This window comes from Scomber japonicus, chromosome 2 (genome assembly GCF_027409825.1).
Source record: "Scomber japonicus isolate fScoJap1 chromosome 2, fScoJap1.pri, whole genome shotgun sequence".
Classification (NCBI taxonomy): domain Eukaryota; kingdom Metazoa; phylum Chordata; class Actinopteri; order Scombriformes; family Scombridae; genus Scomber; species Scomber japonicus.
Genome location: NC_070579.1, coordinates 28,663,205 through 28,679,208, shown reverse-complemented (window position 1 = coordinate 28,679,208; position 16,004 = coordinate 28,663,205). Strand labels below are relative to the sequence as shown.

Genomic DNA, 16,004 nt, shown 5'->3' with positions numbered 1-16,004 from the left:
CTTTGACACACTGTTTGCTTGCTACAGGGAGGGGCAACACCCAGCCGATGAACCAATAGAAACTTAGACGATGGGCCAGTAAGGATAAGCACCGATGAGACGGGAAGACACAGCAGGGTTCAGGAAAGAGAGGAAAAAGAGAAGAGGGAGAGGAAGAGTTATGAATGGATCACAGTTATAGAAAAGTAACAAAACATGAAAAGGGGGAAGTCTCGTGGTGATCGGGAGATAGAAGCAGGGAGGAGCCATCACTGTCACTGTCATCATCGCTACCCTCATCATGCATCATGATTATCATCCTCATCTAAATCATCATTATTTCCATCTGTATGATTATCATCATGTTGTTTTTGTCGCCTTCTTCCTCCTCCTCCCTGGTTTCTATGCCCCGATCACCACCGCCCTAGTCACAGGCTCGTCACTCGCTGCATCTGTCCGTCGTCTCCCTCAGAGGTGGGCTCTGATGTGTATGCTGCTTCTCCATTGGATGCCATTGGTGGCGGCTGGTAGAAGGTCTGCAGGTGATTGGGCCGTGGGCCCAGTGGAGGTCTCCCCAGGCTGTAGGGCAGCTCCAGGGCAGGCCGCTGGGCCTGGCCAGTGGGGCTAACCTCCTCTTGACCTTCAGGGCTGCTGTCTGGGTAAGAGAGGGTCGGAGGGGAGGTGCGGGTGTAGAAGCGAGGAGGGGAGCTGCTTCGGCTGTACACCTGCGGGGAGTGACGGGAGTACAGATTGTTGGGAGGCGAGTTGGTGTCACGTGGAGCGAAGATATTTGTAGGAGGAGAGCTTCGGGGGAAGATGCTAAGAGGTGGTGAGCGTCGTTCTCCAGGGTAGAGCGGGGAAGGGTTTGAATCTCGGGCGTAGATAGGTGAGGAGTCAGGGTCAAGGTCAAGGTCAGGGGTCAAAGGCAGAGCAAAGCTGTCAGAATCCTCTCGTTCACCATGATACCGAAGAGACCCTCTATCTTTTCCTCTTTTCCTCCCGTCTAAACCGCCATCTTTGCTCTCAAACAGGAAAGATTCCTCCCTGTCTATATCCATCCCCCCTCTCCACACATCCAGCGCTCTATCCTTCTGTTTCTCATTCTCTCGTTCAATCCCTGCTCTCCAACCATCCCTGTCATTTAAAAACAAGGATTCTTCCTTCTCTCTCTCCTTCCCGCCCCTCCATCCGTCAATCCCAAAATCTTTCTTCTGAGTTATAAAAGTCTCTTCCTGCTCTGTCTCCGCTCCTCCTCGCCACACCTCCATCCTCCCATCTCTCTTCTCCAGCAGAAGAGGTTCCTCCCTCCCTCTCTCCATTCCACCTCTCCACTCGTCCATCTCTCCATCTCTCTTCTGAGAGGTAAAAGACTCGTCCCTTGCTCTGTCTGCACCTCCCCTCCATTCGTCCATCATTACGTCTCTTTTCAAGAGAAATGTCTCGTCTTTGTCTCTGTCCTGGCCACCTCTCCATGACTCTACACCTGCCTCCCTCTGTTTCATCAGCAGCGGCTCCTCCAGAGCCTTGTACAGTGGCTCAGACTCCTGTGGGGGAGGGGGAGGAGGAGGCGGGAGTGGTCTGTCCCGGTAACGATCCCGGTCTCTCTCCCTGTCTCTTTCTGTCTGGCTCGACTCCACTGTGCTGCGGTGGCGGGACAGAGTACCAGGGGTGCGGCTGAGGGTGGAGTAGGGTCGAGCTTGAACATCAGGGGGACGTGCTTGCTGCCTGTCCTGGAGTCCTCGACGACCCAGAGTGCCTTGCAGCTGCGATCTCTCCCCATCTTTAAGCAGTTCACGGGACTCAGAATCTCCAGGAACACGTGAGTGTGACCAGCCATCTTGTAAGCGTGGCGTGGTGGCGTGATCTGGTCCATGTGTTATGGAATGTGTCTCAGCATCCTGTGTGTGGTGCCTCGTGTGCGCCCAGCCGTCTTGGGCGTTGTGGCGTGAGTTCGGCTGCATGGTGGCAGCCCAGCCGTCCTGGGATTGCTGTGCATGTCGAGTTAGTGTGGCAGTGTGAGTGAGAGCTGCTCTGTCGTGGTGGTGAGGCCTCGCCAAGCTTCCGTAGCGCTCAGGAGGAACAGGCATGGCGACCGATGGCCTCAGGTTGCTCTGCACCAGCTCTGAGATGATCATCTTTTCAAGCGCTGCTGCGTCAGTCAGGTTACAGCGCATTCCAACGGCACTGCCCAGATCTGTGGTGCCATGGGGGGTAAGGAGAGCTGGAGAAATGTCATCCGCTCCTATCCCAACCCCTCCTTCCCTCAGAAGGTCAGTGCTGCCTACCACTCCAGCTCGGGACCCAGGCGTGGCCCCTAGGCCATGCAGGGTGAAGGTGTTAGGAGTGTAGCCTCCATTGAGACACACACTGTCCAGCCCACACGACTCCTGGCTCTGGGATACACCAACCTCTGTTGGAAGAAACAGGAAAATCGATATAACAGTTGGACAGAAATACCATAAAAGACTCAGATGAAGGGATTTACATGAATGAATGAATAAATGAGCAGAGCTTAGTGTTCATGTACGTAAAGAGGGTTTAGCTTTACCAAAAAGATTTGGGTATTAACAGCATAATTTAATGAAATGTTTGGTTATGTTGCCAGATGGAAGAGATGTACATTATGTCATCATGGTCTATGCATAGTTACTGTGTGTAAATATAGCACAGACAGTCAAGGAATTGAACCACAGTGCACAAGGAAGTGGCACTAAATGATTTGAGTGAGCACAACAAAGGAGAGCTCATACTCTTGTTTCTGAAGGTTCCTACTGGTCCACGTTAAGTCAGAGAGACAGAGAGGGAAATTGTCAAAAAACATTTATAAAACAAACATTGCAAACTCATAAATGAAAAGCAGAACACCACAGGGGTACAGTATAAAACAAATTCACAGCACTCAATTCACTCAATACATTTACAGGAACAAAAGCTGACAAACTGTGCTATGCATATGTCTTACGCCACATAGGAAAATTCAATTCAGGGCTACAAGGCAGGGGAAACAACAAGAAGCCAGAGAAAATCAAAAGAAGAGTGATGAAAATATGTTTTTAAAAATTGTCAAAAATTATGTCACACTTTAACACACCACTTGCCAGTCATATGCTGTATATCTTTTACACAAAGAACTGGTGGAATTAACTGCAGGATGTTTACAACATGTGTTTTTTTTCTGTTAATGCAATTGCTAAATAATAAAACTAAAACACATTTTAAAATAAAGGGAGTTGGTGCATAAATAAGCTGCTTCAAATAAAGTATTCAGTGTGGCGTATAGACTTTTGAATGTTTTTGTATGACCACATAAATCAAAGGATAGCTAAGCAAAGCAACAGAGGAGAGTAAATGAGCAGCGTAGAAAAGAACAGACAAAGTCACAATCAGCTGTAATGAGGTGTACCTGTGGAGGTGAAGGGTTGATTGTATCCCTGGGCCAGCATTGTATCATAAGGAGAGGCTCCTGCATGGGTCTGCAACACTTGATTGGTAAGGAAATGGTTCCCCAAAGTGGCTGTAGACAGAAAAGAGGGAGATAAATAAATTTTACATTCTACAGCAACGGACAAAGAACCCTATGATTAAATAAATAATAATAACTGTGATCTTCACCTCGGTTAAGAGTGGGGGTGTTGTTAACATCTGCAGCAATGAAAGATGATTCAGTCTGTCTGCGAACAGTGTCATTCCACATCCTCCTGATACGACTCTGGAGCAGAAATATTTCCCACAAGGTCAAACTCGGCTCAAAGAGAGAAAGGAGACACAGACATATAGAGGCAGAATAATGTGAGTACCTGTCTGTTAGCCGTGGCCCTCCGACTCTGGCTACTGGTGTAGCGGCTGTTGGACCGCAGCGCAGCACCCTTCACCGAGTCCGGAGAGCTGGATGAGGAGGTTGCACAGCACTGCGAAAGACGCAGGCATCGGCCATAGTCTTTCTGGCCCTACACAAAATACATGCATATATATATATATATAGGTTTAGCCACATATGACGAGATTACAGGCTGACATTTGCAGTTACATAACAACATGTGCACAGAGACTGACCTTCCTGGCGAGGGTGCAATGCAGTATGGTGATGAGGAGGCCTTGGGCTGTGTTAAGGGAAGAGAAGAGATACGCCAGAAGGAGAGACGGAGCAGACAGGAACATCAGGCCCGAGGACCAGTTGACACTCTGCAGGAACAGCAGTGTCAGCGAGCCCACTGCCCATGCTCTGGAGACATAAGTGGAGGAGAACAAGAGATTAATCATATTTGTTTTTTTTTCTGACAGGCAAGTTCAACAAGCGTTCACCTACCTATATCTTTTAAAATGCTCTTCTAATTCAGTTTTTTTTAGTTCCCCTGTGGTCAAAATAGTTGAGAAGGTTAAACTGTGTTTTGACTTTCCGGGCCAAAAAGAGAACTGTAGTGTGTGTGTAACTAATATACACGTCTAGCAAGTACAAAAAAGGGTTAAGACAACCAAATATATAATTTCCTCATCAGCAAAGTTTCCACAGAAACAGAGTCCACTTGATTTTTTCTGCAGTCCTCACTTTTACAACATTCCTTATCTTCGACCTTTTCTTACACAAAAGGATGCAGAGACTTCGGTGTAGTTCACGCAGCTGTCAAGACTGCTGCAGTTCACTTTATACTGTACTGGTCCTCCAAAAGCTATAATTGCTGGAGCTAAAACTATTCAGAATGATGCTGATCAACAAAAAACATGTGTTTTGAATGTTTTAGACAACTACATAGGTTTTTTGAGGTTATATTATTATAATCAGGATTCTATTTGTTATTTTATAGCTGGAATGAAGTTTGCTTGAATGAACAGTATACACACAGCTGCAAACAACTAGAATAATTATAATACAAATGGGAATAGGAATGTAGGAAAAAAAGAAAAGAAAGCTACTTAAACACAAGTAATTGGGTTCATCTTGATCTATGCATTATCGCCAACAATAGATCAGCATGAGACACTGTACTAACCTCAGGTTGTCATGGCGACTGGAGTCTGGCTTCAAAGCAGCAGTGCTGTGCATCTTATGTAAGGTCATCACCAAGACAACCAGGTTCAGCTGAGGTCAGAAAAGACACAAAGCAATCACTGTTTACTATATATTAATCAATAATTTGTTGATTAAATAGAAGGTATGTGAAATGATTATGATTATCTCAGTGAGCAATAACTCACCGTAATTATGACAGCTATAGGTCCAAGGAAACTCCAGATGAAGTAATTGTCTGTTCGTAGCCAGCATCTACACACACACACACACACACACAAATCACAGGAAAATTAGAACATTCACAATGACAAATTTAGTCTGTGAGCTGACACAAGAATATACATAGGGTGGAAAGTACATATGCACGCACGCACTCACGCACGCACGCACGCACGCACACACACACACACACACACACACACACACACACACACACACACACACACACACACACAGACACACACACATAGTCCACGTACGCAGTTTTTGAGCCGTAGCCTCTGAAGTCTATGGCTGCAGACACAGCCACCACCAGCCCAGGGATAGAGTAGCCACACAGGTAGAAATACTTCCTCCTGGAGTTACGTCCTTCAAAAACTTCCCGCTGCAGCAGGTAAAGCTCCACTCCCTCCAGACACAACCAGCAAAACACTGAGAGCAAGGAGAAGTGTAGCAGGCCAGCAATGATGGAACACACAACCTGCAAACGTGGATAAAAAAAGAGTGAAATGAGCTACAATAGGGTTATGGGAGGATAATATAGGGTAGAAAGCCCTTTAAGATATTTACAAACAACAAAAATGCATACTTTAAGTAAGAAATGATACTTTACAAACGATAAAAAAGTGCTTTACAGAATCACATTACAAGTTTTTACTCTTTTCAAATACTACTCTGTTTTATATTAGTCCAGCACTCACTGTGTATTGAGTCTTGTTGGCACCAACAAGGAAGAGCAGCTCAGTGATGAGCAGGTTGGCCCACAGGTTGCAGTGGATGGTGCTGTGGTCTGTGTGCCAGGGCGCCCCCTGGCAGCACAGTGTGGTAAGACAGGTGGCCAAACACACCAGCGCTACAGAGATGCCGACCCAGGAAACCACATAGACCAGAAGCTCTTCTACGCCAACACCAGACTGATGAAGTGAGATAAAAAGCGTGTGTTTGAATGCAGGGACATGTGTTAATGCAGGTTTGGGAGCATATGTGAATGTATTTTATGGTGCTCGTGTGTCTATCTCTGTTTTTTTATATGCCCCTGCGGGTTACATAACATCTATTCAAATGAATCACACCCAACAACTAGAACATCTTTCATAGATCACTTAATTCAATTTCATGGCAGGCAAAATATCCTACAGCATTTATCAGTCTCTCTCTTACAGCTACAACTCACAATTATCACCTCTCTGTGCCTGTTTTTTTTAACAACATCTTGGGGATCATAGTAGGGCTGATGTTGTGCCAAAGATGAGTGGTGGATGAGAGTGGAGTCAGGAAGCCATTGGTAGTGAAAAATGGAACAGGATTCAGTTAAAAAATTAAAGTTTGGAAACACGGGGCAACATAGCAGTAAACATGTATAATCCAAGCCTGAGCAACTTTGTACCTGCTCATCATTTACCAACACAATGGTGCACAGAATATAAGATCATTAGTTAAATATGTATTAAATCAGATATAATGTCAACTCAACAGAGTTCACCAGTATATTCTTGCTACACTAATCAATCTGTGTCAGTATAAATAAATTGCTCCTGCACACACAGCAAGTGAGAAGGTGCACAAAAAATTAAGCTGCTTTCTGTCGACTGTGAAGGAGAATGAACGCCTGTCAACTGTTGTTTTTGTGTTATGTGTTACTTACAGCTGGTTGCTGGTACGTCATGAGCACAGCATAGCTGGACAGGTGGTTGCAGGCACATGTAGTGTGTGTATTGTTGGTGTGTAACACACGGCAGCCCTGTGTGGACCACCTGCCACTACCAGACACCCCTGATGCATTCCAGAAAGAGCAGTTGGGGCCAAAGTGGTTCTCTAGCTGTGGGGACACATACCAAAACACATGAGCATCTTTTCACAACACTCAGTGACCAGATTATGTACAGCTTCATTTTCAAACAGACCTGTAGGTGCCTGAGAGTGAAGATGACCGGCTCAGAGAGATACACTCTGTTGGAGCCTCTGTGCACAGAAGCAGAGATGACATGGGAATTGACTACCAGGGTCCTACGCCTAACCTCTGAGCCCTGGCCTAGCCCCAGTCCGAGCCGCAGAGTGGAGTTCTGGGTGGTCAGGAAGGAGCCCAAATTCTTATAGAGAGAGAGGACCAGCTTCACCTGGCCTGCAGAGAAAACCACAGAGGGGATTGATACTAAGAAGAGATGGACCGAAATATCAGTATTTGTGCTGTTTTTACTGATCTATGCATACAAGATGAGACGACTAGATGTAAATCATAAACTAATTAAATCATCACATACCATTGTTGCTGTATTGTTGCAGAGCCACAGCTGAGATCTGCAGGATGCTGTCGCTGTCGTAAGAGTGAGGGAACGTCAGGTCCTGTATGTCCGCCTCTGTATTTAACACATACACCTCCAGATCTGTGCATGCACACAAAGACACACACACATACACAAAATCCTGGATGAGCTGTCACTTTCCACAAGATACACAGTAAGAGAGCTCAAAAACAGAAAGACCACGTACCAACATTTGGTGCTCTGTCACTGAAACGGCCTTCGTAGAGGTTGTTCGCTAACAGAAACGCTCCTTTCTCTACCGCGTCTAACAGCAGTGATGCCGAGCGTGACTGGTCAACACCACTCATATCAGCCCAGGACACCAAAGCCTCAGGTCCCAGCAGGTTGTCGACTGTTTGTACAACCGCCTGTGAGAGAGAAAGACAGATAGAGAGTGTTTTATCTGTCTGTCCATCTGTGTCTATTTATTTATTTATCAATCAATCAATCAATCAATCAATCAATCTATCTATCTATCTATCTATCTATCTATCTATCTATCTATCTATCTATCTATCTATAGCTTACCTGAACATAAGCCCTGCATGTGCGTTCCCTCTTCTGCAGCTGAAAAGAAGAAAAATATCAAGTATCTATTGTTAGCTTCATCATCGCTGACATTTCCGCTTTCATTTCCAGAAAAGGTCAAGTACACATCCACACAAACAACAGGAACAATTTACCTTGTTGTAATTGCGTGCTGCAGACTCTTTATTGGCTGGTCTCAAGGCTTGGAGCTGGGAGTCCAGGATGTCCAATAGTTGTTCAATTAGTTTGACGGACATGCTGACATCACCAGCATAGATCCGCCCCCGGGTCAGGTTGACCAACTCTCCGGCAATGTTGGCGGCGTTCTCTCCGCTTTTAATCTGGAGTGAGGTGGTGTTTATAATGTCAAATATTTTGACATTTAAGAGAGAGCTGCTCGCTGGCTCGCTGGCTGCAGGGCATTTGCAGTGTGTGTGTGTGTATGTGTGTGTATGTGTGTGTGTGTGAATGTGAATGTATGACTCACCTTCTGTGCAATTTGGCTGACCCAGGGAGAGGTGCAGTTGGAAAGGTCAGGCCCTCTGGAGCTCCAGCCCACTGGAGCTGACATGCACTGATAGGAGGCGATACCTGCAGGGGCAGACAGCGTGACACAGGCAGTCAAAAAGAGGAAAGACTGACAGGTGACATAGTTTGTCACTTCTCTTTGCACTTATAGCCTTGTGCATCAAGGCAGACCATCAAATCTGTGAAGTTTATTTGAATATATTTATGCAACACACTGAAAAAATATTCCAAAAACATGGACTGAAAAAAATGCTGTCTGTTGCTGTCCAGCAAGTGATACTAATAGATTTTTTTTCAAATTGTATTGATTCTTTGGGCCACTTGAGGCTCTACAATAAGGTGAAAAACACATAGCTACCTTATGGCTAAAGTGTTAGTAAAAACACTACCATTGCTTTTCCTGTTTTAACATTAAAAATGTCTGCTGTAAAAATGGTCTATTAGGTGTACATGTTGCAGGTCACAAACATTATTGAAAATAAGATTATTCTCCAGTCTAATCTTCAACTCTGTGCTATACCCATGTCCAAACCGTTAAACACGATTAGGACAAGGCAAAATGTACCACAGTTTTATCTACATAATCTCCCAATCAGTTTTTCCTTAGAGGGAAAGCAGCAGTGAAGAAGACGGCTGCACAGCGAGAGGAAGAGTAGATGAACCACATGTCTTACGTAACAGTATAACCTCTCTCATCTTCTTCTCTCTCATTTGAAGACAAGTTCAGACAGAGGACATCTGACTACATTTCAAAGGGAAACAAGATACACAGACACACAGACACAGACACACACACACACACATACACACACACACACACACACACACACACACACACAGACTGCCTTGCTCACATCTACGCAGACACATGCCATACTTACCCAGTGACCCTTTAGGGCATGGCCTCTCCACTGTCTCTCCCTTCAGGGTGGGGGGCCACTGTACCCCTCGAGCCACCCGTCCCTCACATCCGCCCACTTGACCGGGGCCCCCAGGGGCCAAGGGGACGCGCAGAGGGGGGCGTGGGGTCAAAGGGACCATAGCTGTGATTGGCCTCTGGTCAAAGGGCCCTCGGTTGATGACACCAATTGGGTGAGACGCTGAAGGCCTCACGGGAGTCAATGCAACAGTAGCCGTGTAGGAGCGGACGGTCGTCATCAGAGAGGAGAGGGGACCTGCAGGGGTGAAAACACTGTTGATTCTCTAAATACATCAAATATGTCCGATTACACTTACAATTAAACTCCACTTATTCAACAGACCTTTGGTGGGAGGTGGTGGTGTGAACTGCAGCGGGTATCTCAGCACATAGTAGTTATTCCACACGTACAGCTGGTTATCTCTGGGGTTGTAGTCTATGGAGGAGATGTACTGGTAAGGATTGGGGAATGGTATTTGAACCGGCAGCTCTTGTCCTCGGCTGGTGTCGTAGGCATAAACCACCATGTCGCTGCCAACCCGGCCATCCGCCTGGCCCTCGTCATCCTGGAAGACGGAGCGTACAGCGTAGAGCACGCCACAGGCCATAAAGGCATTGCTCGCCCCACGTTTGTCAAAGCCGGTGGCCCACGTACCCTCGAAGCGCAAGGTGTACGGGTTCACCTGCAAATTAGGAAAGATGTAAAAAGATGAGAGAACCCTTCATCCTTAACTAATTCCTTCCTAAACTCCAATCATCCATCTGTTTTTCATTCCTACCTGGCTGACCACGATGCGTCCGTTATTGGCTTCAGTGGAGTAGATAACCCAAAGGCCGTTCTCATCCACTGCCAGATCGATGTCTGACTTCCCTCCCCAGCGGTAAGGCGAGGTGTCATGGTAGTTGGCATTGACCACGACTGCCTCACCGCTCTTGATTCGTGTCCGCAGGTCATACTTGACAAGGTTGCGCGTTCGTTCCTTGTTGTAAAACACGGCACCGTCATACACCACAAAGCCTGTACCATCCACACGGCTAGGCAACCTAGGAAAGAGAATGAGAAAGAATATGTATGTATGACTATGTACAAATTTATACTTTTTATATGAGGTGTTACTAATTATACTTATATTAATTAACAAGAGACATACATAATTATTATATTACATTATTATATACATAATTATATTAATGATTAAGCAGACTTAGATGCAATTGTATAAATTTTAATCTTTATCCAGGATTTCACAGTAGTGATAGACTGGGAAGATAACAGTGAAAATAAACTGTTACACAGCCTGGGTGCAGCAATGGAAATGCTTCTGTCCCTTTTGGGAGTCTCAAAATCACAATTGCTTGTTTTGTAAGACCAACATCCGAAACACATTGAATGGACATGATATAATATAAAGACAAGCATGGAATATTTACATTAGAAAAGCGCCAGCAAATGTTTTGAATTTTAAAAGTATTAAGCATTAACTGATAAACAAAATTGTTGCCTGACAATAGCTGACTGACATGTTCACACACTCATCACTCACTTATAGGTAGTGGTGACTCTGTTCTGCCTGTAGTCGTCCCAGGAGGCGTACTCGTAAAGCACCTCTGTCCTATACGGCGTCCACGGCATGACGTACAGCCTGTCACCAGCCTGCAACGGGTCCTTGCACCATGCTCCCGACTGATGCTCTGCCTCCAGGAGAGAAGAGGCTGGCTGGATGCTGAGCAGTGAGCCAGGACAGACGAAAACTGGAAGATGGGAGTTTGGATGTGAGGAAGAAGAGAGAGAGGGAAGTGAGGGACAGAAAAAGAGTGGAAAGATAGTGGAGGCAGGTGCGTGGAGAAAATGGATCGATGCATGAAAAATGGATTGAATTAGATGCCGTTGATGCAGCGAGATTAAGGAAAAAGAAAGAAGAGAAAAAGAGAAGGGTCTTTAAAACACCTGTGCTGATCTCAAAAGGAAAGCAACTGAAGAGACGTATAAAGTGTTGGAAATCACACACTGTTAGTGTGTGTGTGGTGAGTAAAACAACAGGGACACTGCAATGAAAGGTGTGTGAGTATATTTATGTGCTTTGTGTGTGTGTGTGTGTGTGTGTGTGTGTGTGTGTGTGTGTGTGTGTGTGTGTGTGTGTGCGCGTGTGTGTGTGCATGTGTGTGTGGGGGTTAGTGCAAAAAGAGTGAAAAAGAGTGTGAGGTAGAATCAGGGACGCAGAAGGCGGGGCTAAATTTTGCCTTGAAGTGGATGAGAGGGCAGGTTAGTTTTACGTCGAGCACAACGATTGGTCCACCCACATGTCAATAACTGTATGGACACATGTATACTGTACAGTCTCACTGGCATGCAAATAGGCATGCACACACACTCACACACATAAGCAGTGCTTGGTAAGCACACATCCAGACGGATAAACAATCACACACATTTGGTCTTATTTTTCCTATGACGATAAATAAGGGGCTCTTCCTATAAGGGAAGAAAAGGGAAAATAAGCATGAAGAGGATGATTGGACAAGGAGGAAGGCAGAATAGGAGAGAGAAAGAAATAAAGAAAGAGAGAGATAAAGAAAGAAAAAAAGGGTGCTTTTGTGTGTGAAGGAAATAGAAAAGGTAAAAAGAAGATTATGTTTATGTTTGCGTGAGCAGTTGTGTTTATGTTTGTGTGTGCACAGAGAGATCGAAGGAGAGAAATAAGACACAGACAGATCGACCAGGAGCAAGAGAGGAGGAAGAAACTGGAGAGAGAAAGAAAGAGAGAGAAAAGGAAGGTGCAGAACCTGGATAAAATTGGATAAAAGGACGGATTTCCATACAACAAGAGATGGACAAAATGGGGGGAAAAAAGAACCGAGTAGGAAATGAAAAAAGGGGGGCAACATCCAGCATGACTACGAAACAACGTCCTAGGGTAGGAGGAAGAGAGAGATGGTAGGAGAGAGGAAGAGAAGGAAAGGAAGAGAAGGAGAGAAAGAGGGAGGGGGGTGGGGTCGGGGTAAGGAGAGATCAAGATGCTACAATGTATTGTCTTTACCTTTTTGGTCCACTTCTACTCAAGCATAGGAAAAAAGAGGGAGAGAAAGAAAGAGAAATCAGAGGGTGAAAGAAGGGAAGTAAAGAGAAGCAAGAACGCAAGAGAGAGAGAGAAAGTAGGAGAAAGGAAGAAATAAAAAAGAAAGACAGTAAAAAAGAAAGAAAGAAAGAAAGAAAGAAAGAAAGACAGAAAGAAAGAAAAGAAAGAAAAGAAAGAAAAGAAAGAATTGCAAAGATAAAGACTTTGGAACTCATTCTCACCACAACATTATAGTCCCCATAAAAAAAGCAAGAAACACAACAAGAGACCCAGCATACTCCCCTCATCCTCTACCCGTGTCTCCCACCCTACACACCTCCCCTCTCCTCCCTCCAACCCTCCCGATCTCTCCTTCCCTCAATCAGGCTCCTGTGGAGAAAAGAGAGCAACTCCTGTGGTGTGAATCTGAAAAAGAAAACACACACGCATGCACGCGCAAGTGCACACGTGCACTCCCCCATACACACACACAGAAGAAGACACACTGTATGCAAATGTCCTACAGTTCCTCTCTCTGTACTCTCTCCATCCAACTTTCTTTTCTGCACTTCAAACACACGCAGACGCACACACTCCCTGAGAAAAAGAAAAGGATCTCAATGTTTTCTATCCATCAATCTCTCAGGGATACAGTTGACATCAGGTTAACAAAAATAACACCTTAAACCTAAATGTAGCTTGATAAAAATAAGTTAAATCTGTGTTCTGCGTGCACATGCACATATTTGTGTGTAATTATGTTTATGGGTGTTTTTATTTATATGCATACTCACTATAAGGGACACACTCATATTGGATCTCCAGGTACTTGTATGTTCCAGGACAGGGGTCTGGGAAGACGTCAACCCCAGCAACCACCACACACTGAGTCCTGTTGTTACACCTGGAGAATGAGGGAGAGCAAATGGGGGGAGGAATGGATCAGTAAAAAGGGTGATGGAGTGAGAAAAGAAAGAAACAAGGGAAGGAGGGAGAGTAATTAACAGATAGGAAAGGGGAAGCAAAGGATGCTCCATTTATCTACTCCCCCTCTCCCTCTCTCTGACTATTGATCAGTTCTTCTAGGAAAACACCGCTGAGTACACAGCTAATGGTGCAGTCAGGGCACTCAGACTCAGCTGGAGATTACTGCACTTGTATGTATGTGCACATGTGTCACAACACAAGCATTTTCTCCATCTACTGTTTCCTCAGACATCAATCCACATGTATGTTGTGCAGCAGTGCACACATGCAGTATGTATGAAACAGTAGATATCTCATTGATTGGTTTAACTGCTTCCAAAACACTGGCACATACTCAAATAGCACAGTAATGACAAAATGATTTGCATCTTTGCTGTGTAATATAACCTCTTGTACAAACACATAGTACAATCATCACTGGATCCATCACACAGACACATACACACCTCTGGGCCATAATCTTTAGTGCATCAGGGAGGTAACACTGTGTGTTCTCCATCTGGAAGGGGTCTGCGTCACAAATCTTGTCATCGGTGCGTCCATAGTTGGCGGTCTCTACCATCACCACATCACTTCCTGGGCAGCGTAGCTCAATGGGGTAACCCTCGCAAGCCAGCTCCCTGCGTAGCAGCCCGAATGGCATGGCAGCCCGGGACATAGCTGCTCATGAGAGGTGAAGGTGGGGAGAGGGGGAGGGATGAAGAGGGGAATGAAATTTTCATGAGCAATTTGTATTTACAAACAACGAGCTTGAAAATCCAGTTGATAGAATTTGTTGGTGGCAAATTAATTTGGTCATTGGCACCTTTATCGCTTTGTAGGAGGCAGAGGAAAATGTGATCTGTAGCAGCCTGGAGTTAAAGTGACACTCTAGCAATTTAGCATTGCACTTCCATAAAATTGGGGACTCACAAGAAACACATTTAAGAGTGGTGCAGCACAGGCTACAATATCCTGACATTTAGTTGTCACAGTGTGGGTCGACCTCCTATAATGCTGGATCCTACTTTTCCCATAATGTAACCAACAGCATATTTAGTTAGATTCCCTGCATGTCAAGGAATCCACCCGCCCGGTTTGTGACAAAGCCTTTTTCTCCAAAGTCTAAAAGTGTAAACTGTTGTGACCCATGAGTATTTTAGTATGATCTTTTCTGAGCTTCCCTCAAAGCCACAGAAGACACAAAACAATTGTTTTCACAGGCTGTGTAAAACTCCCAATGGTGAGTATAGTATATTCCCATTAAATAATTACTCTATGAATTAGATCAGCCATCCAGTATCAGGTAGCAGGTATGTTGTTATACACTCTAATTAAAGCAATGCCCTGACTTCAACAAACATAAACACCTTACTTTGAATGACTGCTTCAATCAAAGCATTCATATAGCTGTATTACACCTAAACATAACATAGTTAACACCCAGAAATGTATTTGGCGCTGTAATCATCTAATGTGTGATTTCAGTTCATCTTTAAAACGTGTGAAAGCTTACACTGACAGGATTTCCAGATGAGAACAGAGTGTGATTGTGGGCAATAAATCACACCATGCATACACTGTTGCACCTATGTGTGATGCAATGTGTGGTTATATTGCACTATCTTGTATTTTGAAGGCAGTGGGGAGGCTGAAGCTTAAAGTACTGGCTTTCAGGGGCTCAGCAAATGCAATCAGACAAGTATAAAATTTGATTTTCCTTCCTGTTGAAGACGACATCTCACTATGTCAAACATGCTATGTGTGTAAATTCCCCTGAACCTGCCATATTAATCTGTGTAAACCTGGGTTATTGGAGAAAATCACATTACCATTACCTTAATCCGGTTGTTCACATCAGCCGGAGTATCATGCTGTATAGGGATTAGACCCACATTAAAAGTGAGCACGTCAGTGTGATCAGTATGCTGCTGGTGTACAGTAACTGTCCATGGTGCTGAATGACTGATTGTTTATTAACTAGGAGCTGCAGGCTTCTGAAACACTCCCTTTGGCTACACTTCAAATGTTTTGGTAATCTTTTGTTAATGTAGGTCACAGCGTTTCAAAAACTTTGCCAAGATGACTTTGCCATTCTTTAGAAGCACTGGGCTGAGTTCCACTTCTAACAACGACTATGCTCACAAAATACAGACATCTATATAGAATTGAAATCTTCTTGTGTCCGATTTGTGATTCATCCTGTTGATTGCTGTGTCAGGATCAACACGTCAACATGATACTACAGTACCACAGTAGTGTGATGCTTACCTTGGTTGGAGGGGGCAACGTGAGCCAGAGCGAGCACGCAAACCCCCAGGAACCACACTGATGCAGCCATGTTGGGCAGGAAGAGTTAGGACGTCACACCACCAGCTGCGTTAGGGGAGCCTGGGGAGGAGGCAGTGAAAGTGAGAGATTGAGAATGAAAGAACTGCACCCTTTCCCTCTGTGCAGTATGTATGTGTGTGTGTATGCATGCGTGCGTTCATATGTGT

At 44.9% G+C, this 16,004-nt stretch overlaps 1 protein-coding gene across 1 annotated transcript; it reads right to left on the bottom strand.

The window, feature by feature from the left end:
• Window positions 1-407: 407 nt before the first annotated feature.
• LOC128368403 (adhesion G protein-coupled receptor L1-like) lies at window positions 408-15,847 on the bottom strand. Its single transcript, XM_053329204.1, has 25 exons — window positions 15,778-15,847; window positions 13,974-14,187; window positions 13,335-13,444; window positions 12,523-12,537; window positions 11,029-11,236; window positions 10,264-10,528; window positions 9,828-10,167; window positions 9,447-9,740; window positions 8,525-8,628; window positions 8,193-8,378; window positions 8,038-8,076; window positions 7,697-7,877; window positions 7,468-7,590; window positions 7,111-7,328; window positions 6,852-7,025; window positions 5,908-6,120; window positions 5,467-5,687; window positions 5,173-5,239; window positions 4,968-5,056; window positions 4,033-4,201; window positions 3,777-3,926; window positions 3,592-3,688; window positions 3,383-3,493; window positions 2,730-2,750; window positions 408-2,389 (listed from the first exon to the last, which is right to left on the bottom strand). Exons 1-25 carry the CDS (start codon window positions 15,845-15,847, stop codon window positions 408-410), a joined length of 5,661 nt encoding a protein of 1,886 aa, XP_053185179.1.
• Window positions 15,848-16,004: the final 157 nt, after the last annotated feature.